This window comes from Acartia tonsa, chromosome 10, assembly GCF_053477335.1.
Source record: "Acartia tonsa isolate MP-2025a chromosome 10, ASM5347733v1, whole genome shotgun sequence".
NCBI classification, from domain to species: Eukaryota; Metazoa; Arthropoda; class Copepoda; order Calanoida; family Acartiidae; genus Acartia; species Acartia tonsa.
The window spans coordinates 34,645,826-34,671,404 of record NC_137269.1 but is presented as its reverse complement, the minus strand read 5'-3'; the positions used below and the strand labels follow the sequence as shown (position 1 = coordinate 34,671,404).

General features: G+C 34.5%; 2 protein-coding genes across 5 annotated transcripts in view; both read right to left on the bottom strand.

Moving 5' to 3' along the window:
• Positions 1 to 957: 957 nt before the first annotated feature.
• LOC145329960 (N-acyl-phosphatidylethanolamine-hydrolyzing phospholipase D-like) lies at positions 958 to 14,402 on the bottom strand. 3 transcript variants are annotated; one of them, XM_080174456.1, is made up of 13 exons: positions 14,325 to 14,402; positions 14,027 to 14,095; positions 11,652 to 11,745; positions 10,736 to 10,816; positions 9,562 to 9,647; positions 9,279 to 9,375; positions 8,548 to 8,672; positions 8,144 to 8,181; positions 7,807 to 7,880; positions 3,285 to 3,355; positions 2,888 to 2,991; positions 2,226 to 2,355; positions 958 to 1,702 (listed from the first exon to the last, which is right to left on the bottom strand). In XM_080174456.1, exons 2-13 carry the CDS (start codon positions 14,044 to 14,046, stop codon positions 1,555 to 1,557), a joined length of 1,068 nt encoding a protein of 355 aa, XP_080030582.1. In that variant the 5' UTR covers positions 14,047 to 14,095; positions 14,325 to 14,402; the 3' UTR covers positions 958 to 1,554. The 3 variants fall into 3 exon arrangements, with proteins under 3 accessions (XP_080030582.1, XP_080030581.1, XP_080030583.1); XM_080174455.1 differs by having other exon boundaries at positions 14,385 to 14,396; XM_080174457.1 differs by lacking the exon at positions 14,027 to 14,095 and having other exon boundaries at positions 14,385 to 14,395.
• LOC145329959 (uncharacterized) overlaps positions 14,397 to 25,579 on the bottom strand; it is a 26,321-nt gene continuing 15,138 nt past the window's right edge. Inside the window, exons 16-23 of one of the 2 annotated variants that reach the window (XR_013883190.1) lie at positions 24,406 to 24,513; positions 23,924 to 24,045; positions 22,435 to 22,551; positions 20,715 to 20,840; positions 20,342 to 20,439; positions 19,918 to 20,087; positions 18,521 to 18,910; positions 14,397 to 15,079 (exon numbers count right to left, since the gene is read on the bottom strand). Coding sequence is in view for 1 of the 2 variants with exons in the window: in XM_080174453.1 (XP_080030579.1) it covers positions 18,847 to 18,910; positions 19,918 to 20,087; positions 20,342 to 20,439; positions 20,715 to 20,840; positions 22,435 to 22,551; positions 23,924 to 24,045; positions 24,406 to 24,513 (805 nt within the window). In the remaining variant the exon portion in view is untranslated. Of the gene's footprint in view, positions 18,911 to 19,917; positions 20,088 to 20,341; positions 20,440 to 20,714; positions 20,841 to 22,434; positions 22,552 to 23,923; positions 24,046 to 24,405; positions 24,514 to 25,579 lie in introns of both variants that reach the window. The other variant, XM_080174453.1, reaches the window with a different exon arrangement.

The following is a 25,579-nucleotide window of genomic DNA, read 5'->3' as shown; positions in this document are numbered from 1 at the left end:
GGCGGGACCGCCGCTCCCGCCGTCCGCCGCCGTTTTCCGCCGCCAACAAAAAAATTTTTTTTTTGCATTTCTCGCCGAATTAGGCAATTTAGAATCATTTGAGACCATGTTATTTTTTTCAAAAATTTTTCCCCTTACAAGCAGCCCTGCGGGGGGACTTAGTCATTTATTTCAAATTCTCGTATATCAATATCTTTAAAAGCAAAGGAATTTGAAAAAAAATGAAAAAAAAGTCTCAAATGATTCCAAATTACCTAATTCGGCGAGAAATGCAAAAAAAAAATTTGGCGGCGGAAAACGGCGGGAGCGGTACTGTATTTAAGATATACCTTGATATACGAGAATTTGAAAAAAATGACTAAGTCCCCCCGCAGGGCTGCTTGTAAGGGGAAAAATTTTTGAAAAAAATAACATGGTCTCAAATGATTCCAAATTGCCTAATTCGGCGAGAAATGCAAAAAAAAATTTTTTGTTGGCGGCGGAAAACGGCGGCGGACGGCGGGAGCGGCGGTCCCGCCGCCGTTTTCTTAATTCAAATATTTTTTACTTACCAACCTAAAAAGATTTTGTTTCAATATCTTCAAAATCACAGGAGAAGTACTGTATTTAAGATATACCTTGATATACGAGAATTTGAAAAAAAATGACTAAGTCCCCCCGCAGGGCTGCTTGTAAGGGGAAAAATTTTTGAAAAAAATAACATGGTCTCAAATGATTCCAAATTGCCTAATTCGGCGAGAAATGCAAAAAAAAAATTTTTTTGGTGGCGGTGGAAAACGGCGGCGGGCGGCGGGAGCGGCGACAAAATAAAATTGCTGGTATGTCGTGGCACGAGTCACCACATTTTACCCCCCCCCCTTACATAAATAATAATTATAGTAAATTATGGTTAAGAAATAAATGTCATGTAATTCAGAGTAAACACATTAAGAATTATAAAATTACAATGTTTGAGTATTTTTGTGTGTGCAAATTTTATGTTTTTTTGTAAAGTATATGATAAAAAAATCAATTTTATCTATAAAAGAGGTTTTTCACTTGACTAAAATGATTTTATATATGAAATATATTTATAAGTTGTTAAATATTTTACTCCTTATGAGTCAAAATAGAGTTAAAATTATTAAAGAGTTACATTTAAAAATAGCCCTCAGCCCCGCCAAAAAAAGGGTATTTGTCTTTTTAAAACTTAGGAGGAGGGCAGATCGACTCCCTCCCCTCGAAGGCTTATATGGGCGTATCCGCTAGTCTAAAGAAAAAATCCCAATTCTTAGTTAGTATTTTTACTAGTTAAATTTTGTTCATGAAACTACCCCCGCATTTTCTGCATTGTGATTGCTTAAAAATAAGAAAATTAAAATCAGGGATGGTGTTCCGAGGCACTCTTGACAACATCGGATTCAGTTTTTCTTAAAGTTGGAGGATTCCTTTAAACTAATTCAGATTAGCATAAAGAATGAATATATTTTATTTGGATTTCAGATTCTGATATTTAGTCCAAAATCCGGCGGTTTAGGCCAAAACATATTCAGATTGCCATCCCTAGATTAAAATTTACAATTCCACCGACTCTCCGATATTGATTGACACAAATTCTTCCTCTGGAAGTTTAAACTCTTGTAAATATTTTTTCAAAAGTTTTGGTGGTTCCATGTAGTGTTCGTAGGTGAGCTTGAAGGTGCCCCAGTGAATCCCAAGGGACCTAAAATCAGTTAGATTAATTCAATTAGCTACGAGTGCATTCTTTTTAAAACAAGAGTTTGTTATATTTCGTCTGATTGATAAAAATAATTGATGCATTCCCTCAAAGTGCATAGAAAGCACAAATCACAAGATAAAAGGGCAAGGGGGGGGGGAGGAAAGTGATTAAATTTTTCCTTCATTATTAACCCCTGTGGGGGGCTCTAAATCTGTAGGAGCCTAAACCTGCGGTGCCACTGCCTATACATTACTACATGCTGAGCTACCCTGTTCTCAATATAACCTAACCTAGCCTAGGGTAACAACAGAAAAAATACCACCCTACCTTATTTTCAATTTTATAAAAATGTGGAGGAGGGTTCTTTGCTAGACTATGTACCTTAAAGGAAACCGCCAAACAACTATAGAAGTATGATAAGAGTGAATATTGAGAGAAAGATGTATGTATTCGCTTAAAAACAGGTACAACTCAATTCTTTCTACCGTTAGTACTTACAGACAAAGACCGTGAAATGAAATCTTACTTGTTGCTCCTGATATCCTGATGTATCCTGACAGCCTCTCCTGGATGGACATGTTGATACTTCATGAACCAGTTGGGCTGGTATGCGCCTATTGGGATAGCTGCCATGCTAAAGGGTCCATATTTATCTCCTGAAGTACAAGAATATTAGTTATTATTTGAATTAAAGAGTACAAGTACACTTAAAAACCCAATAAACTGAGAAATGGTGATTTAACATGGATATGAGTAGGAAATTCATCTATTTTTTTCTCTTAAATTGCATTATGATTCGTTAATTTAAAAAAGTTAATTCTTTATCTTTTTGGACTCTATTTTTACATGATAGGTATATTGAAATATAACCTTGATTTATAGAATGTTGCTTGCTAAGACTATTAGGCACTTTTATAAACTAAGACTTTATTTTATTTCAAACTTAAGTCTTAGAATGCCAATACGTTACATTATAAGCAGTTTAAGGAGATTTAATTCTTTTCTTCAGATTTCTATGAAGACCTTAATATCATAAGTACAGCTTCAATAGAAGTTGTACTGTTTGTGCTTTGTAGTAATAGTAAGGCAACAAAGATGACAACATCCATTAAAGCGAAGTTTTGAATTCAACAATTGAATATGAACATTTATAGGATGTCAAATTTTAATCGAAATAGCTATATGTACCTATTTGTTTGAATCCTTCAAAGTAAGCAGTATCCCCACCAAACCAGAATGAATTGTTTGTTCCTAAGACTGCCCAGGAACCCCACAAAACTTTGTTGTCATCACTGAAATATAATAGGTAGGTATTTCTGGTATCTTCTTTGCATAATCGGTTTAGCGTTATTGAGATCCTTCACTAAACATACAGACAGACATCCTGATAATTTTTAATGATAAAATAAAGACTTCCACCAATTGTTGGCAATACTGTGCACAGATTGATGAAAAAAGTAGATCAGCTGTGACAGTCTTTGAAGTATTTGATTATTTGTTGGGCTACTGGCGGCTGAAGTGGCAAATTGCAAATAAGGAGCAGCTTATTGTACAGTTACCGCGCCAAAGGCCTGAAATAACTAACCTTACTGACCGCTTGCACCAATGATTAGCTGGGGTAAAAACTATTTTCACGTCAGAATCTTTCAAATTTCTAGATAATTATCAACTTTGATATTTAAATTATTGTTGTTTATGTTTAAAAAATCAATCATATATGGTAATTTTTTGGAGGAAATAGGGATGTAAATTAATCATGGTTGGCATATCGGGAGGGCGACTTTGGGCGGGCAGTTTTAAGCGGGCGGTTTTGGGCCGCCCTTTATTGGTCCTTTTGAGCACCCCTCGTTTTGGGGGGTGAAAAAAGAGGGGGCGGGCCTATTTTTTTGGGTGATATTAACTATTATATAGATTAGTAAGCTTTTTTTATACTTATCTAGGGTAGGGTTTCGCTAACCGCTGAACCGATATGATTCTCCTTTCCAGTGGTCCTGAGATGGTTTTAGGCTATTTTATTTCTAATAATAAGTCACGGTATAGTTTTAGGCTGTTTTTTTTGGATACTATGTTGGCCACATCTACGCTGTGTATCTACCTTCGTCAGCAGCAGCAACACCACCAGCAGCAGCAGAGAAGCCAAGAGCCAACGACAACAATCTCCCAACTTATCTTACCAACACATCATCAACAACCTTCCAGAGGTTTTTTAACAACATCGACAAAGAGGTTCACTCTGCTAACTCGAGTTTTTAGCTTGCCCGACAAAGAATAAGACAACTCCAGCCTGTCTTATTCGGCTTCTCTTAATCAGAGCTGGTATAGAGCAAAATCCCGGCCCAAACCATTGGCCCTGTATCATATGCAACAGTAACCTAACACCTTATGCTGTCCAATGCTCTTCATGTCAAGAATGGCTCCATGTCAAATGCTCTGGCCTAAAATCTACCAAACAGAGATCCAAATTAAAATCTTGGACTGGACCATGCTGCGCCACCAGAAAGAGCCCCCATGTCCCCCCCACCCCCAACAAACCCCCCCGGGACCCCCCTTCCCCCCGTGTCCCCATTCGGGACCCCCCTTCCCCCCGTGTCCCCCCTCGGGACCCCCCTCCCCCCCGTGCCCCCCCTCGGAACCCCCCTCCCCCCGCGTCCCCCCTCGGGACCCCCCTTCCCCAAATGGACCCCCTCGTGTCCCCCCTCCCCCACGTGCCCGCCCTCGGGACCCCCCTCCCCCCCGTAACCCCCCTCGGGACCCCCTTCCCACCCACAACCATCAAGGCCATAACCTGAAGATTTACCAACACAACATCAATGGATTCACTGGTAAACTCGACGAGCTGCTACATGCCCTAGAGAAAGGAAACTTCCTCATTGCAGCCCTTCAGGAAACTAAACTTACCGACAGATCTAAGCTAAGAAACACTCCAAACTACACATTTGTAAGAAAAGATAGAGGTGTGAACAAAGGCGGTGGCCTAGGCTTTCTAGTCCACAAGGACGTCAATTTCAATCTTGTTCCTGAACCTGCCATTCTTCAACAAGATCCACACCTCGAATCCCTCACCATCTGCATACCTGGCAAAGACAACAACCTTTCAATCAGAAATGTGTATATACCTCCACAGAGCAGCTGTAGCCCACAATACACCCCCCCTCTTAACCATCTTCATGAGGGACTTGGTGAATCTTACTACATACTTGGGGATGTAAACGCTCACCATGAACTCTGGCATTCAGAGGCCAACCCTGATGCCAGAGGCCGACTCCTAGCCGACACCATCTCTAACAACAGCTATGGAATCATAAATGAAGACTTACCTACAAGAGTCACCAACACAGCCTCTACAGCACCTGACATCAGTCTTGCCTCCCCAAACCTCATTCCCACCAGCACCTGGAGAATCGAGAATAAACTTAGCTCAGACCATCTGCCGATCTCAATCAGCCTAACTGCTAATTTCACCAAATTCAACTCCAAGCACTTTACCTTCATGAATTTTTCAAAAGCCAACTGGGAAGAATTCACAAATCAAACTGAACAATCCTTTGCAAATGCCAGAAATGTTACAGACGTCCACAAAGCAGAAAAATTCTTCAGAAATATCCTTCTTAAAGCCTCCAAAAAATCCATCCCAGCTGGTAGAATTCCTAAAACTTACAATGCCCTTCCCACAGAAGCAGCAAGACTAATTGATGAGAGAGACGAGATTAGAAGAAACAACCCTAATGACGACAGACTGAATGATCTTAATAACAACATCAACCAAAAAATCAGAGATCATAGAAAACAAAAATGGACTGAACACCTTGACAGCTGTCTACCTGGTTCTAAGAAACTATGGAGCACCATCAAAGGACTTGGCAACAACCCCAGGCAACCTGAGAACCAGGGCATCTCGTTTAACAATAAAACCATCAACCATCCCAAGAAACTGGCCACTAACTTCAACAAACAATATACTCCCAACACAGACAAGAAGCCCCAGCAAGCCCTACGTAATATTCTGCGAAGAATGAAACGCAAGGCTAAGGACCAAGCACCTGTTTTCACCCCTGCCCAGACCTTGGAAGCCATCAAGAAGGCCAAGAGCTCCAAAGCACTTGGACCTGACGGCCTGTCTCCAATCATGCTTAAACACCTCGGACCAAATGGGATTAAATACCTCACTAACATCTTTAATGTCTGCATCAAGACCTCCAAGGTCCCCACAATCTGGAAGACAGCCAAGATCATCCCCTTACTAAAACCCGGCAAACCTGCAGATAAAGGCCCCAGCTACCGCCCCGTCTCTCTTCTCTCCCCCGCAGCTAAGACATTGGAAGCTCTTCTTTTACCACTAGTCAATGCTGCTGTTCAGCTTGCTGACCACCAGCATGGATTCAGAAAGAACAGATCGACCACCACAGCCCTCCACAGCATTTTGAACCACATCAACTCAGGACTTAACCGGAAGAAACCCGTCAGCCGCACAGTCTCTGTGGCAATTGACCTGTCCAAAGCATTTGACACCGTGGACCATCAGCTTCTTCTAGAGGACATTAACAACCTTCCTCTAAATGACTATGTCAAACGCTTTCTCTGTGGTTATCTTCGCGGCAGACAGACATATGTTGAATTTAGAAACTCTAGATCAACATTTAGGAAAGTCAAGCAAGGGGTACCACAAGGCGGAGTTTTATCACCTGTTTTGTTCAACCTCTATATGTCCTCCATGCCCTTACCACCTGGCGACATAAAATTGGTATCTTATGCTGATGATTCCAACATTTTAAATTCTGGACCTGTTATCGACACCGTGGTGAAAGAGATCAACCAATATCTCGTCACACTTGACACCTGGTTCAAGAGCCGTAATCTTTTCATTTCACCTGCCAAGTCATCAGCTACTCTTTTCACAACTGCTTCATATGAGGTAAATCTAACACTGGATGTGAAAATCAATGGTGAAACTGTCCCGACCGTCAAGAAACCCAAATTTCTTGGGGTCACTTTTGATGGCCTCCTCTCCTTTAACCAGCATGCTTCAGATATGAAAACTAAGCTACAGTCTAAGAATAACATCCTGAAAGCACTGACTGGCACCAACTGGGGTAAGGAGAAGGAAGTAATTACCAACACCTACAAGGCCATCGGACAATCTACACTTAACTACTGTGCTCCAATTTGGACCCCCTCCTTAAGTGAAACTAATTGGAAAAGACTCCAGGCGGCTCAAAACTCCGCGCTGCGCACCGCCACAGGCTGTCATCTAATGTCTGACATAGATCACTTACATCATGAAACCAAGCTAATGAAAGTCAGACAGCACTGTGAAATGCTCAGCAAACAATACCTACTCTCTACACAGAAACAGGACCACCCTAACCCAACGAATCTAAATGCTCGCCCCCCCGCCCGCCAGATGAAGGAAACATTGACCTCCAAATTTGGCAGTGAAATAAAGGACTTATCCACCCCAAACCTCTCCTCCGATGCCTATAAGAGGAGACTGAAGCATATCCACACCACCTCTGTCAGAGACATGCTAAACAACATGGCCAACAGCAAAGTTCTCAATGCCCCCCCTCCCCCCATAAACGCTACTGAAAGGGTTCTACCTAGAACCACCAGAAGCACACTTGCTCAACTACGTTCCGGCTATAGTAGCTTTCTCAACAGCTACAGAGCAAGAATTGGCAATTCTATTGATGACACCTGTCCCAACTGCCCTGCTACTCACACAACCAACCACCTGTTTAACTGTCCGGAGAACCCTACTACCCTCACTGTCAGAGACCTCTGGACCAACCCTCTGGAAGCAGCCAGATTTCTCAATCTGGCCAGTAATGATGATGTAACGGATGAATAAGAAAAATGGGCTACAGAAAGAAAGAAAGGCTGTTTTTTTATCCTTTTTATATGCTTTTCACGACATTTGCCCAAAAGGGTTCCCAAAACCTCTTTTGGGCAATCGGGCGGAACTATATTGAAAAAAGTGCATGATATGCCAGCCCTGAAATTTATCGAATCAGCATTCTCCCTTTCTTGCATTATATTGTGTTGTTATTTTTATGAACTTCATTAGATACCAAAATATCATAAATTGAAAACTATCAAAGTTGATTCCTTTCTTGCCACCAAGTCATCTCATGAATATTGTCAGAGTCGGCCACCGTGTTTGATTCCATCCAAGATTTTAAACCTCAAAAGTCAGACAATAAATCAATATTCCACATAATACATTGTCTTTACGAATTCTTTTGAACCAAAGTAGCTGGTCAAGGTTTGGGCTATTTTTAAAGAGGGTAGTGGAATAACCCCCAAATAAGAATAGCTCTAGAACAGAACAAAAATTCAGAAATCGAGGGATAATTTTAACATGCTTACATTAATTCCTATTATTCCAACATACAGATACGCAAAAGCGAAATATAGAACAACTACCTAAGCTTTTAAAAATCTTACCCATAGGCACAAAAAATTCAGTGTTTGGTTGTACTCTAAAGATCAATCCTTAAAATAAATGAATTCTTTTAAAAATGGAAATCCACCAAAATGAGTTATGTGAACATATTAAATTTTTTGAAGATTTTTTAATCCTATCACCAAATATAATAAAATATTTAAGTAGTTTAGGTATACCTTTATCAAATTTAAATGTTTAAGCCTAATATAAATTATAGAAGTGCAGCTACTCAATAACTAGACCATACAACTTTTCATTAGTAATCATATAACCCAATAATATAATAGGTACTTCCTTCTTTATGCAAGCTACTAATACAATCTATAAATGCATGAGAAAATTGTTTCAAATCACATGAACTTTCATGATGAAAAACAAAGTATATATTAAGGATCAATTCCTAGCAATTTCTGCAACACTGTTGAGGTCCAAGTGGTCATAATGACTGTGGGAAATGACGACAGCATCCAGAGCTGGGAGGTCACTGATGGTGCAGGGGGCATACCTGTACCTTGCGGGACCAGCAAACTAAAACAAATACACTAATATTTGACTTTAATTAAAGAACAGCTGAAAACTTGTTAGTAAATGTAAGATTAATAAGAACATCTGTACCTTAACAGCTGAAGCTATGTTCGAAAATATAAGATCAATAAGAACAGCTATACCTGGACAACTGAAGCTCTGTTGGAGAATATCCAAGTTTAATAAGAACAGCTTTATCTGGACAGCTGAAGCTCTGTTGGAGAAGATAGGATCAGTCAAATCAACTAAAGCTATGTTGGAGAATATAAGATCAATAAGAACAGCTAAAGCTATGTTGGAGAACATAAGATCAATAAGAACAGCTTTACCTAAACAGCTGAAGCTATGTTGGAGAATATAAGATGAATAAGAACAGCTTTACCTGGACAGCTGAAGCTCTGTAGGAGATGATAGGATCAGTAAGATTAGTAATACCTTTACCTGAACAGCTAAAGCTCTGTTGAAATATATTTATAAGATTAATAAGAACAGCTTTACCTGGACAGCTGAAACAATAGATCAATAGAGAAGATAGGATCAATAAGAAAAGCTTTATCTGGACAGCTGAAGCTCTGTGGAAGAAGATAGGATTATAAAGAACAGCTTTACCTGGACAGCTGAAGCTCTGTTGGAGAAGATAGGATCAGTAAGAACAGCTTTACCATCAACCTCAGCAAGCACGCTAGCGTGTCCAAGCCATGTCATCCTAAAATAAGGACAATATTATTTTTTATATTTAGTATTTCATGAGAAGCTGCCCTCAAAATATTGTGACAAAGAAATTGTTGGACTCGAAATTGAATTAGGTATGAAATCATAGGTTGTGATAATCGATTATTTTTTCTATTTATGGTGTCACAAATAACCAATTAATGAGGCATTAATTTTATACCTGGCATTAGAAATATCTGTCCAGTTGGGTTTTATAACAGGAAAGGTTTTATCCAGTTCAGCGGGACTGGGAATATTTGAATCATCCTAAAAATTTTATTAAATCATTACAAGATGTATAATAAAAGCCAATTTGATTTTAACAAAGTATTTGATACAACTTTGCTGATTATTTTATATACTAAAAAAGTAAGTTGTGTGTGTATTCAAGTCCACTGAGAACGATAGAAACGGCTAGGGTGCTGCTTGGTTCACAATTTTGATCCTTGTAATGGGCAAGATATGAACTAGTTTACAGGGAATATAGAGCACCAATAAACCTTAACCCCCCCCCCCCAAAAAAAAGAAAAGATTGAGGGGGTAACCCTATCACCGTTCTAAGCGTAGCCATTTTTGCATTATTGTCAGGGAGTAAGGGAGGGGACAATGGATCGAATATTCAATTTTAAGGAGGCTCAGACTTTGGGTACTGGCTTAAAGGGAATGTGCAAGAATTTAGCAGTTTGGGTACTTGCGCATGAAATGCCGCTACTTGTTATGTATGTTTTGAATATTGCAGACGGGGAGAAGGAATAAGGGAAGTGGGGGCAAGGGAAATAAACACTCGTTGTGTTAGTTTGGAATGTAGCAAACGGGGAGAAGGGTGGTGGGGGCAAGGGGCAAGGGAAATAAACAGAATAAAAAGGGGCAGTCATATTCTTGCTAGCAGCTGGCCGGGTCCAATAATCTTGTAATATAAAAATCACACCAAAAAACCTCAATATATTTCATCAAAAACAAGTTGTGATTTCACTTTACATGACGCTATGGAAATCTATTATTCAATTAACAATCCCTTTATAATTTCCTACAAATTTATTGGATTAAACTGGATTTCATGCCCTTTCTTTGATAACTCTTATATTGAATTAATTGCCCATTGTCCCCTCCCTTTCTCCCTGATTATTGTAGGCTTGTCATAATTACCTACCTCGCACATAAAAGTAAATGAGTGGGGAAGGGGATAACAATTATAAAGAAGAATTTCCACCATTAAAAAATGTGGATATGTTTGCAGTATGCACAGAGCATAGGTATTATGGTTTTCATCTAATGATAATTTTGATTTCTTTATGCACTGCACATGCAGACAGACACATATAATATCAGACAGTCTACCTCTTCACTAGTTTTACCTTTCCAGTTAGGGCAGACCAGAAAAAGGATAGAACATTAGGTCTGTCCTTCATTGCCGGGTTTTGGAACCTTCCATTTTCCTTATAAATAAAATAACAAGATTAGTCTTTGTGAAAACTTACCTACCTACTCCTTTATATGTTTAAAAAGATAACTGTTCCTTCATAAAAATACCTTTAAGATATGAAAAGCATCTTAGTAAAAGAGAGTTAACAGTAAACAGACAGACAAACATCATGTATATTTTGTAAAAGGATTATTGTGTAATATTATAACGTAATATTAAAATTTAAGTTTTCAAGTGTTTATCTAAAACTGCTCATAAACAGCACTAAATGCGTTTATGTAAAGGTATTTTTATAAAAATAAGAATCAGATATTTCTGGAATTGCTTAAAAATTTGGACCATGAAAAGAAAACGAAGTAGCGGGTTTCGTCATGTTAATGATTGCACCACAGGGCTAGAGCCCCCCGCAGGGGCTAGAAATGAGAAGAAAGCTTATGTGAAAATACGAAGAAACCCACTCGGTACTTTGTTTTCTTTCCATGATCTAAAATTGTTTGTTGGCGGCGTAGAAACTATAAAACTAGGATATATATGTCTATTCCCTGTTGAATTCTACAAATTCATCTATCTATCACTCACGCAAAAGTACAAGAAATTATTCTTTAAAGGCTAATTACCTAATACAATGCATATTATCGTCCACACCCCCCTATACCCTAGCAAAATCCCGTACACGCCACTCGCCACGGAGTATGACTAGAAAATGTTTTAAATGTTTATTCTTGATGAGGCTGCGATACTTGGCTCTCTCTCTTCCTTATTATTTTTAAAACAAAAATATTAAGTGTAGGATCATCACAACGCCAATTTTCTCTAGAGGTCTCTAGGGGCGTCACCACTATTCGAACCTGATAAGGTAAAATGTTTCCATCTTGATCCCTGTATTGTTCAGGCCATGGAGGTGGTTCAAACAAGGTGAATGTCTCTGCTGGCTCCCACTCTCTGCAATAATGCAACGTGGGTCAGAAAAAACTGCCTTTTCCAGTTTTTTGACATAACCAATAGAAATATACCAGGAATAAGATATAACCAACAAGCGAAATCGAAATAAATCTAAAATAATACTTTGGGGGGCGAATAAAAAGGTCGTCAATTCTACGAAGTGTTTCCCCTCCAAACGACAGCTGAAAATAAGTATAGGTTTCGTGATTTTTAAATATACCGAAATTAATTGGAAGTCTGGGTTATTTGTTTAAAAATATAATGTAGATTTATTACCTATCGGTGTCAATTTATCTATATATAACGGCGCATTTTAAAGCTTTAAGATTTTAAAAAGTATTTTGTAAGTTATTTAAGATTTTGTTTTACAGAAAAACTCTTTAGTAATAAATTTAAATAGAATTGAAGTCATGGACTACAACTTAAATTTTAAAAACTTCTTTCCAAAACGTTTAGAACATGATCAAATTATGGTTTTTAAAAAGTTAGTAGCTGCCCGAATTTTCCTCCTCCCCAGTCTACTTTTCTTCTTCAAATTTTGTAAAAAATCCACTTGAGGTTAAGCTCTCCCAACCAAAAGTATGAAGCATAATTGAAATTTATAAGTATGCTTAGATAAAGATATTAAAATTTTCCTTTTTAATTTGATAATTAACTTATGGTGTGAATGCTTTTCCGTAGATGAATAATGTTGGATCATGGAAAAAAAAAACAAAGTAGCAGGTTTCGTCGTATTTTCACAGTACCTTTTATGTTTCCATTAGATTATCAGAACAGTAAATTATTCAACAGCATACTATCATATTTTTCTATTATCATAATTAAAAATCCTATATATAATATCTATTTGCGATTGCGTCTTTTTGAGAAAATGAAACGTTCGATAAAAACTTTAGGGACTTTTACTGAATTTTGATTTGTATGTATTGTATATTAAGTTGAGTGTTCAAACGTTTCAACCACTAATTTTAATCTACAGAAGAGGTAATTTTGTGTGTCATAATTGGGTATGTACATCAATTTATCGGCCATTATCTTATCCCTTTAGATCCCTGATATGAAACGCTGTGCAAAAGTGATAATATGTGGTTGTCAATGCACACCTAAAGAGTTAGGGACATGGACTGTAAATTAAAATGGTAACCAAAATTATATGAACACGTTCTGTCGTTCGTAGGTTTAAAAACTTTCATTAAATCTTGATTAGGTTTCACTAAAACTTTTTTACAAATATCTTAACATAAAGGGTAGCTTTGTTTATCGTAATTGGGGGTGTAAACCAATTTATTTCTCATTGTGTTATCCCTATAGATCCCTGCATAGAATGCTTTAAGTACCAAGTGTTTAGGAGTTAAATTTCGACATTAAGAATAAAGATATTTTTGATTTATTTAACATTTTTAGAGCTCTTAAAAGTTCTTAAGACAATTAAAAATCCTGCAGAAATCTTACATTTGATTATATATATTTCTAAATATTGTGTTAGCTAGAATACATTTTTTATTAAAATATATATCAAAATTTTACCCTATATGCAATATCATTATGTTGAATTCTGATTTTAATCTACTTTTGGCTTTTAGTATAATACCTATAATAATACTATTATGATTATGTTAGTAATTTTACAAAAATCTAAAGTGATAAAACAATTGTCGATAAACTGATTTACAACTCCTTTGATGATACACAAAATACCCCTTCTGGAGATCACAATTAGTGGTTGAAATGTTTGGACACTCAACTATATAAACAAATCAGTCAAAATTCAATAAAAGTTTAATAGGTTCTTAACTTGATAAGCCAACAAATAAGAAACCGTTCTTCATGAAAAAACCGTTCTTGGCTTTAAAAATTTTGATTACATTTTATTAAATCTCGGTTGGTTGGTACAAACTAGCACTGTCTAAAACCTTTTCCAGAAATGATTAGGTATTTAATCTACAAAAGAGGTAGATTTATTTATCATCATATGAGGTATGCATAAATTTATCGTCTTCAGATTCTTGACTCATAATGAAATGTTCAATTTGTGCAGTAATACAGATAAAGAAAAGGGTGACTTCCCTCACAGTGCATAGCGAACAAAGAAAACCGCGCCTATCTTAGTTGGGAAGTAAATTGAAAATAATGGGATTATATTTTTTTTCACGCCGAACCCGAACTAAGAACTATTTAGGTACTTCCCTTTTTTTTCAATTCATTCTAAAATAAGTAAGGTGGGTTCTGCACTCGATTACCTTGTCACTTTTGGGGATAGTGGCAGCTAAAAATACTATACCTTGAAGTAGCCACACCCATTATAACAAGGATGAGAAGGGTCCAAAGAAACAGAGGAATAATATTGTCACTAGAAAACAAATAAGGTATAAAAACATGGACGATTACTGTCACAGTAGCGTACCTTTAAACAAGAAATGAGGGGTACAATTTACAACAACACCCCTTGGAGCTGGTCCCAATAAAAAGTCATCCACCTTAAAAAAATATTTCTTGTTTTCAAAAAAAAAAAAAAAATAATAGGTATGGAGTAAAATAATGTAAAATCGTTTTTAAAATATTAATATTGTACTTCTTACCTAAACTTTTTGCGACCTGAATAAAAATTTTTTTTTGTCAAGTTCCCAAAAGATACTTACATCATTACATTCTTTCTGAAATATCATATTTTATTTTATCTATTTAACATCTTTTATGCATTATCTATTTACAAGGTGCGATACATAAAAAGTTCCATTTCTTAAACTATAAAAAATGCAGGTTTTGAGAAAAAACAACTTTGAATCAATAATAGTTAATCGTTGTCTATAATGAGGCAACTGAAGCTAGGGCTATAAGACTATTTTACTCTACAAAAGTAAGTAACGTTAAAAGTTAAACTATCGATTTATTTTTTCCCCTGCATATTTTTTATTTAAAAATAGGACAGTTTTGGTGCCGCATCTTGTAGATATCAGATATGTAAGAAATATAACGACTTTATTAGAGGACCTCTAGATTGCATCTTGTTAGAGGACAGAAACCAGTGAATAAAACATGACTAATAGTAGTAGCAGATTTTTGAATAAATGATCATCGTTTTGAAAATGCCTAGTTGTATGGAAAGATTTCAAATTCCATTAAATGGCCACAAATATTTTTTGGAAAATTGTCTCAATCCATGGATCCTCTAATGTAAATATCTAATTATTTAAGTTTACATTTATGTTGAAATCAATATTAAATAAGGCATATTCATGATCACAAGTTTTTACTGTAAATTTTGGATAAAATCAAAGAATTAGTAAATAATAATTTTTTGTAACATTGTTTTATAATTATACAATATTTTATGCTTTTAAATAAATTTAATATTTGCTTATAGCTCTATGTAACAAAGACAGTTATGTCTATAATTAGCGCAGCAACAGGTCAACAACATTTTGGGGTTTTAAAATTTGGCAATAATTTCTTTATTTGACATTTTAAGACCTAAATCGGAAAATAAATTATCTCGGATGTACAGACAAGCATACCCAAGTCATAAAATAGCTGCGCTACTAATGACAAGCAATTATTAATATTTGATAATATTGAAAATGAAGATATATCGAGATTTCAAAATCACAGCCAAAAATTAAAATATGCTCTACATAATATAACAAAAATGAAAAAGTTATGTTTGTTCTTAAGAGAAGTACATTTAAATTAAAGTGATCACACGATTCATTATTTTACAAACCCTGCTAAATATTTTTAGGCATACACGTATTCCAAAGAATTAAATTTTTCGACAATTTATTTTGCAAAATACTTGCAACTTCGGTCCAAGGAGCGAACATAGGGCCTAAATATATTAAAAACGGACCTAGGTGAAGACTCCCTAAAATGAGTACAATCAGTTTAGTGGATAGAGGCATCTAAGCGACAAAAAAACCTTACTGCTATATAGAATTCAATTGGTTAATATATAAAAATTAACAACAATCTCTTTTGAAATATGCAAGTTGAAATGTTCTTATTTTAACAAAATCAGCATCCAGACCTTTTCAATTACGAACCTTAACGTATTACATAAGGTTCCGAGGGAAGGTTGGATAAAATAGTGTCCCATAGTATTCCATCTACGAAATAAACTAATTTGGGGGTGCCAAAGGACCCATGTTAAAAAAAAATCAGTTAACTATATTTTACACTCAAGATATGGGTTTTTATGCCCCCCCCCCCCCTAAAACAGAAATTTTAAGCGGAGGGATTAATTGATGGAGGTTGGATGAATGCCTGATTTGTAGAGCTTTGCTTTTATGTCATTCTTGTTTAAACTTCAATTGTATTTCTTTTGAAAAGCATTAATATATCCTATTCTTAAATATTTAAATCTTTGTTAAATTTTGGATGATTTAATTTTAAAAATATAGCAAGAATACTCAATAAATATGTTACTATAATGTTCTAACCTTACATCTTCTGAATTTGCCCTATTATCTTTATAAAAACACTGAAAAACAGTTTTTTTTTGTGATCGCAGTAATGTTTTTCTCTATGATTTAAGTCTTAAATTTATAAAGAAATCATAATGGCCGAGCCACATAACAATTTTGTCAAACTTGATTTTAGATTTTAATAATATATCATTCCAAAGAAATGTTATGTTATTAATGCCTTTACTAATATTTTAACAAATGCATTTAATTATCATTTCATAATAAATAAAATTTTAAATTTGTAGTTTATAAAAGAATGGCCTCTTCCCCACAACCAATTTCTGGGGCCATATCTTGTAAGGTGTTTAACACCTCAACCCCTCCCCACCCAGCCAAAATTTATCCTATAATTTGCCCATTACTATTACTAATACTAAGCTTCCAAGAAAATTGTGGAGCAATAGATCTAGCCGTCAATTATTAGATGCTCGCCTTTTTTATCTGAAGCATGAGATCTCAGAAAAGGCTGTACCGCTTAGATTGTTTTTTTTAAGAAAATCTTGAGACACTGAGGAAAAAAGTGTCTAAGAGCTATATTAAAAAATGTACTAAGTAGTTGAAAAAAAACAATTTTAATTTGTATTAATTCCTTTACAGTGAAGCTTCTTATATATACAGGGAGGGGTTAATAACTACTTTGCTGGAGGGTATCTCTACCCTCCCAAGAGAAATCGCCCCTAGAAAAATTAATCCCCAATTTTTTTACTTTTTCCTTTTAAAACTAAAATTGAAAATGGGTGGGGATCGACTTCAACTTTAGCACCTACCTCAAGTGCTTCTAGATACCTTTAAAGGCGTAGCCGCTAGTTTTACAATAATTTAAAGCCAAATGTGTAAGTAAAAATAAATTTACATAAACATATGTGTGGGTGTAAATTTTAAATAATCAAATAATTATTATCCATTATTTTATTATTTAAAATCCTAAATAATACCATGGAAAAAAGAGAGACAGAAACATCAGGTAGGGAGGGGACATTGGGATGTTTATTACACTAGTCCCCAAAGTTTTATGATAACTTTTCTTTTCGTTTCAACCTCTAATTTTTATCTAGAAGTGGTAAATTTGTGTATCATCAATGGGGAGTTCAATCAGTTTACCTGCCATTGGGTTATTCCTTTTGATCCCTAAGAAACACTATAGAAAGCTAAAAAAATTAGGATGAATTTAAATTAATATCCGTAAACAAATATCTTATTTTGGACTTTCTATTTTCATAATTTCTTATACCTATTCTTATTCATTAACATCAAATATCAAATACATGTTAATATGAAGCTGTGTATAAATTTTTAGCTGTCTATAATATTACTATATAAAATACTAGCGGCTTCGCCCCTAGCCTCTAAGGGCTTTGCCCCAAGAGGTTTAATCAAACAAATTATTCATATTTTAGATTTAAAAGAAAAAATTAAAAAAAAAAATTTTTTTTGGGGGGGGAGAAATTTTTTTTTGTGGGGGGGGTAGTCGACCCTACTATTTTTATTTTAGTTTTAAAAAGAAAGAAAAAATTTTTGGGTTTTTTTTTTCATTTTTTGGGGGGTTGGGGGTGTCACTGTCCCACCCCCCAAGAAAATAGTTATAAACCTTTCCGGGACTTATGAGAAGCTACCCTGTAAAGGAGAACCCGATCGGTTCAGCAGTTAGCGAGATCCTTCGCTACAAACAGACAGACAGATAGACAGACATACAGACATCGTTCTACTTTGTATTATAGATATTAGTTTTACGAGATATCTACATCAATCATATCTTCCTTTATACATATTTAATATACAGGGTCTTTTCAAAATTAGAAATTTGGCAAGACAAGGTAAATAAAAACTTATATATTTCTTATGTTTTCTTTTAAATAAATGTTTAATAAAAATTAGCAAGTTTTGTTAGGCAAAATGTGTAAGTAAAATTATTTACAAGCTCAATAATGTAACTTTTTGTTGTTATAAAAGTTATAAATAAATAGTAAATTAATGTATATGATATATGTTAGTTTCTAAACCAAAGACAAATTTTTTTATAATTTCTAAAATAAAATATCTCAAATTCAATAAGTATCAGGGGTGTATATTCTGCATATTTGACCCTAACTAAAAGAATATGTGGAAGGGGGAAAATATGAATAAAGTAAGGAGTTATGAAAATATTTTTTAAAATTTTCCCCCCTTCCTTGCTGGAAAAAACTAGGAGAAAAAAAAATATAAAAATTTGCTGCAGGGAAAAAATGAATCTTGAGCTGAATATACACCCCTGATAAGTACTTAAGCTCATATAATAATATAAGATTACAGATTAATCAATGCAAATAAAGTACCTTAATTGTTTAAATATAAAATAATCATCAAAATATTTACTTCAAATATGTTTTTAATAAATTTTGAGATTTTAGCACAGCAACTCGATAGGTAACTTAATCTTGAAAAAATTTAGGACTGAATAATGAGAAGTATAACAAAACAAGGATTAATTTTATTTTTCATGGAAAATTCTTTACGATTCGATACGACTCATGACTTTTCAGTATGACTATGAATCGGATGAATAAGATTAGTAGCCAAACTGGGAAAACATTACTGCTCTAACCTCACTCTTAATTTCTGGTTCCTGAATAGTCCACTTTGAATCCCAACATTTCCTTTTTTATGTCAGCAAGGGTGTATTTTCATCAACAGAGTCGGAATTTGTCGGCAGCATTTTTGAATACCTGCAATTAAAATTCTACAGTAATGACAATTTTGATTTAATTAACTTCCCTGAAGTTGTACCTAGCTAGAAAGTTTAAAAGATACAAAATAAATTTAATGATAGCTATTATTTTTCTATAGATAAAAAAAACATTTCAATTGATCTAAAGCTGGTATTGCTGAGTTGAGTATGTTATGTTGCTTATAAAGGGGGGGGGGGGGGGGAGGCGGGGGTTAAAGCAACCATCTCGTAATCAGTGAGCAAATGGCACTTAGAATTTGAATTTTGATCTGAAATTTTGCATGAGTAATCCTTGGAAGGTCTATTTTCCCTAAATTGAACAAAAAGTGGATAAGTAACGGCTAACGGCTGGCGGCTCAGCCGTTTAGCCATTTTTAAAACTATTTTCAAGGCAAATCAAAAAAATCCTATCTCCACATAATACTCTTTGCTGTTCCAAAACGTTTTCAAACGGTTCTAGCCGCTAGTTGCTGGTACTAGATATCTAAAAATGATTTAAAGCAAAAATATGTTTCAAAAAGTTGATTCCTACATAATTTATGGCAGATTTGCCCTAAAAATAGCCAAAAAAACGGCTGAGCCGAAATTCGAATTCTAAGTGCCATTTGCTCACTGATTACGAGATGGTTGCATTACCCCCCCCCCCCCTATTTAAACCCAAATCAAGATAATATAGGGAAAACATAGGGGGAAGAGATTTATTGACGATCATATCTTTAATTGTGATTAACCCAGGGATCTAAAAATAAGACAATTGTCAATAAATTCATGTACTTCCCCAATTATTATACAAAAAATTACCCCTTTTGTAGAACTAATATTCGTTGAAACTTGGACACTCAACTTAATCAACCAACCAATAAAAATTCAATATAAATCAAAGTTCTTGAGCTAACAAATAAGAAAACGTTACTATAAAACTTTGGGGACTAGTGTAATAAACCCTATGTACCCTCCTTCCCCGGGTTAATCAAACCACCAGCCTGTAATCTGTTTTAAACTTACCAAGCAATGAATAGTATAATGGCCACCAGCTGAAGGCCTAACGGAAGCAGGGTCATAAGCAGGGGTATAGTGAGGGTGGTGGGACCCCACAAGGGACCCAGCAGAACTGCCAGCTGAGAGAAAAATCTTCGAATTCCGTGCGCCATACCCTGTACGTGCTCGGGAACCAACTAAATAACAAAAACTTGTTTAATGTCTGTCTGTATGCTAATCAAAATCTCAATGAAAGCTGGACCATGCAAATTTGTCATTAATTTTAACTTAGAAAGAAACTAACATAATGTGAAGGTTATGGAATAGAAGTACTCAATCTACTTCTACCTTCTAGCAACAGATATCTTTAATTATATTATACCTACGTTCTACAGGCAGACCGACGAAATATTCAAATAACTATGAAAATTTTGCTAATAAAAATTAATACCTTAGAAAACAAAGCCAACCCAATTTCTGCTACAACCGGGCAGCCCAGAAGTTGAAGGAACGCGCCAATTCCAAAATATTTCACTTTACTTCTGTCCCCTAAAAATACATAATTTATAAAATCTAAAGTAACCTAATATTTCAAGAACTGCTGTACTTGTAATGTTTCAGTTTTCAAGAAACTTAGTGACAGTAGAGAGAAGATTAGAGCTATTTGTGAGAAGTTAGGACAATCCCTCCAAGAGGTAGGGCCCCTTATTTTCTCTCTATTACTAAGTCAAGTAATCAAAAAGCATTACTAAGAGACAGACCAACGCGACAGACTCAAAGTACGCTCACTACTAACAAAAATACGATTGTTTGGATCACTTTACCTATAGTAAAATTAGGGATGGTACAGGTGTGCCATATTAGAGCAAGCAGGGAGAGACACAGCCCAGCACGGACAAGTGCCCTGTCGGTCAACCAACGAGTCAGCAAGGTGAGGATGCCAAACACAACTGAAATAACAAGTACAATATTGTTAGTATGAAGTGCAGAAAGATTTCCATGAAAAACAAAGCAATATTCTGCCAATTAAAGCTCTCGAGTTGGATATTTTTATTAAACATTTAAGTTTTTAATAAAGTCTAACATACAACAAAAATTAAATTCTAAAAGAAATCGATTTAAAATGGTATTATTTTTTAATGATAGAGGGGGTCATTGTTGTTGTCTCGTATTTTGTGTATAGTTGGGTGTAAACATTAAGTCAAATACTTGTATTATGTCAAACTGTTCTTAATTATGACATTGACCATTTCATATATCTACATTTGGTTATAATTTATTAAAGGGAGTTTAAACGTAAAAATTTCTCATCTGATTACCTATCAAATCTTAACATTTTCTAAGCACATTTCACTACACTGATCAACCAAAAACGTCCTATTAACAAAAATATCCAGGAATAATGCCTTGATTTTATGGTATTTTGGGAGGGAAAAAGGAAAAAACAGGGAAAATCTGAACGTTTTTGTTTCTTATAATGTTTGTAGGGATATTTAACTTGTCATATATAGTTGAAACAATTTACTTACTGATAAGGATTTATTTTATGATATAAAATTGCCAATTAGTTTTTTTATAACTTAGTAATTAGGTAATAAAGACCTATTTTAAATTCGTATTATTGACAAAAAAAATACCTCACTGTCTACAAAGGGTTGAATCTTATAGGTTATTTAAAATAATAATATCCTTTTTTATTGTGTTAGACAATAAATAACCCACTTTCGAAAATTAGTTTACACTTTTATCAGACTGTTTATAAAGAAATATTGCGTCTTTATTATTTACAAATTTGTAATTAAAGGTGGGCGAGAGATGGGCCATCTAAAGTTAATTGGATACTAATAAAAAAAACCTGTTTCTAGCTTTGTTATTGTATTTGGTTTTCAATAAAAAATATTGCTTATTTTATCAATTTCTAAGTAACTATACATTGGTTTAAAGCAAGGATTATGTTAAAAGTCAGCTTAACCGTTAGGAAAAATCTAGAACTATGTGAAAAAGTATAATTTTAGCTTTAATGGGAGAAAAAAGCAATTTAATGCACATTTTATTTGGTACGGAAAATTCCTTCCTTTCCCTGTACCTTATAAAAATCGTCGGAAAAGGCCGTTTTTTAAGCAAACAAAAGCGCGTTTTGCTCTATCTGTGAGATATTATGAATGAGATAATGTTAAGATTTGATATTAAGATGAGAAAAATTTACGTTTACAGTCCCTTTAAGAACAGTTTAACTTTTTACGAGCATTTGACCAAAAGGTTACACCCAATTTTACGGAAAATCAATTTTGAAATGTCGTCATCATTGCTTGAAATCGGAATACCTCAACACCTTGCGCATCGTATTATAAATAGCTTTCCGCGGATATAAAAATGTACAATTACATTCGTAGAAAACTGGATATAATACTATGCTACACAAAAATTTTAAGTATGGCTGAGAACCGGTTCTAATCCACCGGATATTAATCGGTTTCAAATCGATACGGGAAAACAAATTCATAAACTTATTTTGGAAATAATAAAACAAAATTCCACTACTACCTATAAATTCAAAGGCAGCTGCCAGGTAGAGATAAGAGTTAGCAGAATCATCATATTGGAAAATAGTGTTCATTACTGGAGGGACTATAGCTTCTAGACTTGTCTGGCAAAATAACACTGAAAATAGAAAAACAAAAGTCACTGATATGGTAATTTATATGTTCGATCATAATAATATATAAATTTGGCCATAACTCAAATCAAAAATGCTTTGAAAACAGACCTTTTACGTCCTAAAATTTCAAACAGTTTATCTATACCTAATCAAAGTAATAAAATTTAAAATATCTTTTTATTCCATAGAAAAATAATAAATATACTAAAGAATAAGCAAAGGGGACTATCCACAAACTAGAGCACGTGATTCTAAGTACCTTCCAGCATTGATCCTAAGTATTTTCTTTCAGAATATAATAGGTCACCATTAATCATTATAATATTGACGAGAAAATTTATGTTTCACTATGTTTTTTAGGTATTTTGATTGATTTTGAAAACTTATAGTAATGTGATATATGTGGTAAATCTTTTACTCAAAAACTTGACTTGTAAATGTACAGACATATAATTGGACTTGGACTACGACTTGGGTACAGTATAAATGACTTTCAATATATATTAGTTTATAATATATATGTTTTACTTTTATGTACAAGAAATTGATAATAGTAACATATACTTTTATAAAGCTAATTTTTTTAATAAAATGGATATTTGATGATACATATGCGAATACTCATGTTATATATGTTGTAAATTAATCCATATTAGCGTTAATTTAAACATACATATGAGAAATAGTTAATGTACTTTTGACTTTTTTTTTATTTTTAGCATTTGACAACATGGACAATTAAAGACACCTCGAACTCAACAAAACGTTTGATAGAATTTTAACTAAAAATGCTGGACATCTTTATTACATTTCTTCAACTTGAAGTGGTGAAATATAAATTTTCTCGTCAATATACTAATGATTAGTAGTGACCTATTTTGAAAGAAAATACTTGGGATCAATGCTGGAAGGTACTTAGAATCACGTGCTCTTGTTCGTGGATAGTCCCCTTGGGTGTAAGTTTTTAAATGTATGGAAACCATGAAATCAATAAAATCAATTGATTTAATGGGATATGATTTTTATATAAATAGGAAGATATTTCAAAACTAATTACTTGGGCTTGTAAAGAAACTGTTTCAGTATCTTAGGTCGAAAAAGGTGTGATTTGTGAGTATTTTTGACAGAGTTATTGTCAAATACATGATCAAACATATAAAAAAAACTAACAGAATTTACATCGCATTATGTGTATCCAAAGTTTATAAGTCAACGAGCAAGATAAGATCGGTTTTAAAGCTTTGGGTACTAGTTTAATATACAGGCCAATGTCCCCTCCCTTCATAGATATTATGTTTGATTGGGAAACAATAAGTTTGAATGTATCATTATTCATTATTAGGATACAAAGAATTAAGTAAAATTGAGACTCACCAATAAATCTGATAAAAATGAGAATGCAAATTTCTGGTTTAGCAATGTGTTCTTTATATTCATTACAGCCTCCACTGGAGCTTGACATCATGGAACTTTCTGTCTGCGCTACTGACACATTCCTAGAAAGTTAGAAAAGTGGATACATATGATAGATGTCAAAAGAAGATACATAGGTACACATAACTTGGGATGGGACGCGGAAGGTTGCAGTACCTTCCTCCAAAATATATAAACAAAAAATGTCGGTTAGAAAGACAGAGAGACAGAAAAACAGCCCACATCTTTTTTTATAAGAATTGTTACAGATCGTAAAATTGTGTTATTCAATATAATCTAAATAATCTCCTTGTTATATGTAGTTACATAAATGGTTAAAGAGATAGCTGGTATTGGTCATTCAAAAAAGATATATCATTAATGATAGAAAACTACGCCTAACCTATTTTACCACATACAAATATTTTAAGAGAATGACAAACCTGCTTGAGAACCTGCTGGCATCAAAAGTTGAGCTAGTTCTATTATTTTCATCCGCTATAAATCTTTCTGCTTCAATGATATATTTCTCTGATTTTCTTTTACTTCGCCTAAAAATTATTGTTTCGGTTTTCAAGATAATTAGAATTCATTTAGATTAGGTATAGAAACATCAAAGAAAAGTAAAAACTTATATATAAATGTCATTAAACAAGTAAGGGAGGGGGGGAAGTTTTGACACATTTGCGTAAACCTGGCACCCAGGCTTTATCTTTGGACTGAGAGGATAGGTTATTAATGATAAAATCATTCTTATATGATGAATTTCACGAAGTTTTAAGATAAAGCCTGGGTGCCAGGTTTACGCAAATGTGTCAAAACTCCCCCCCCCCGGGCCCCCCCTTACTTGTTTAGAGACATTTATATATAAGTTTTTACTTTTCTTTGATGTTTCTATACCTAATCTATTTTTTTTTCATTTTTACCTGTACAGAGACCACCTGGAGGCCTGGAGCTCCGAAACCTGGAGGCCTATTTAAAAAATCTTAAAACTTCGTGAAATTCATCATATAAGAATGATTTTATCATTAATAATCTATCCTCTCAGTCCAAAGATAAAGCCTAGGTGCCAGGTTTACGCAAATGTGTCAAAACTCCCCCCCCCCCCCTTAAACAAGGATGACAACATCCATAAAAGCGAAGCACTGAAACGGTAGGACAAACAGCCATTAAGACTTATAAAGTGTCAGAACTGAATAATCAGAATTAGAGTCGTATCTACTCTATAAGTTATATTAATCGGTTTTATTACAGAAATGCTTTGCACTCAATTGACCGTAATATATTAATTACCATGTGTTATAGTTTATCTAATACCTTACAAATTTTTATAAAAGTGGTAATTTTTGTCGTATTTTCCGTAAAGTTGTATGTAACCGTTTAGTCGATTGCGCTTATTAAGTCAAACTGTTCTTAATTTTGACCATATCATATATAAACATTCGGTCGTAATTAAGAACAGTTAGACTTAAAAAGCGCATTTGACTAAACGATTAATCACAACTTTGCGGAAAATATGCGAAAAATGTCCCCCTTATTATCCTTTTTTTACCTAGGTATAGTTTATTAGTATCGGTGTACATTATTATAAGTTAGCTACTTATTAAATTGTCCTTA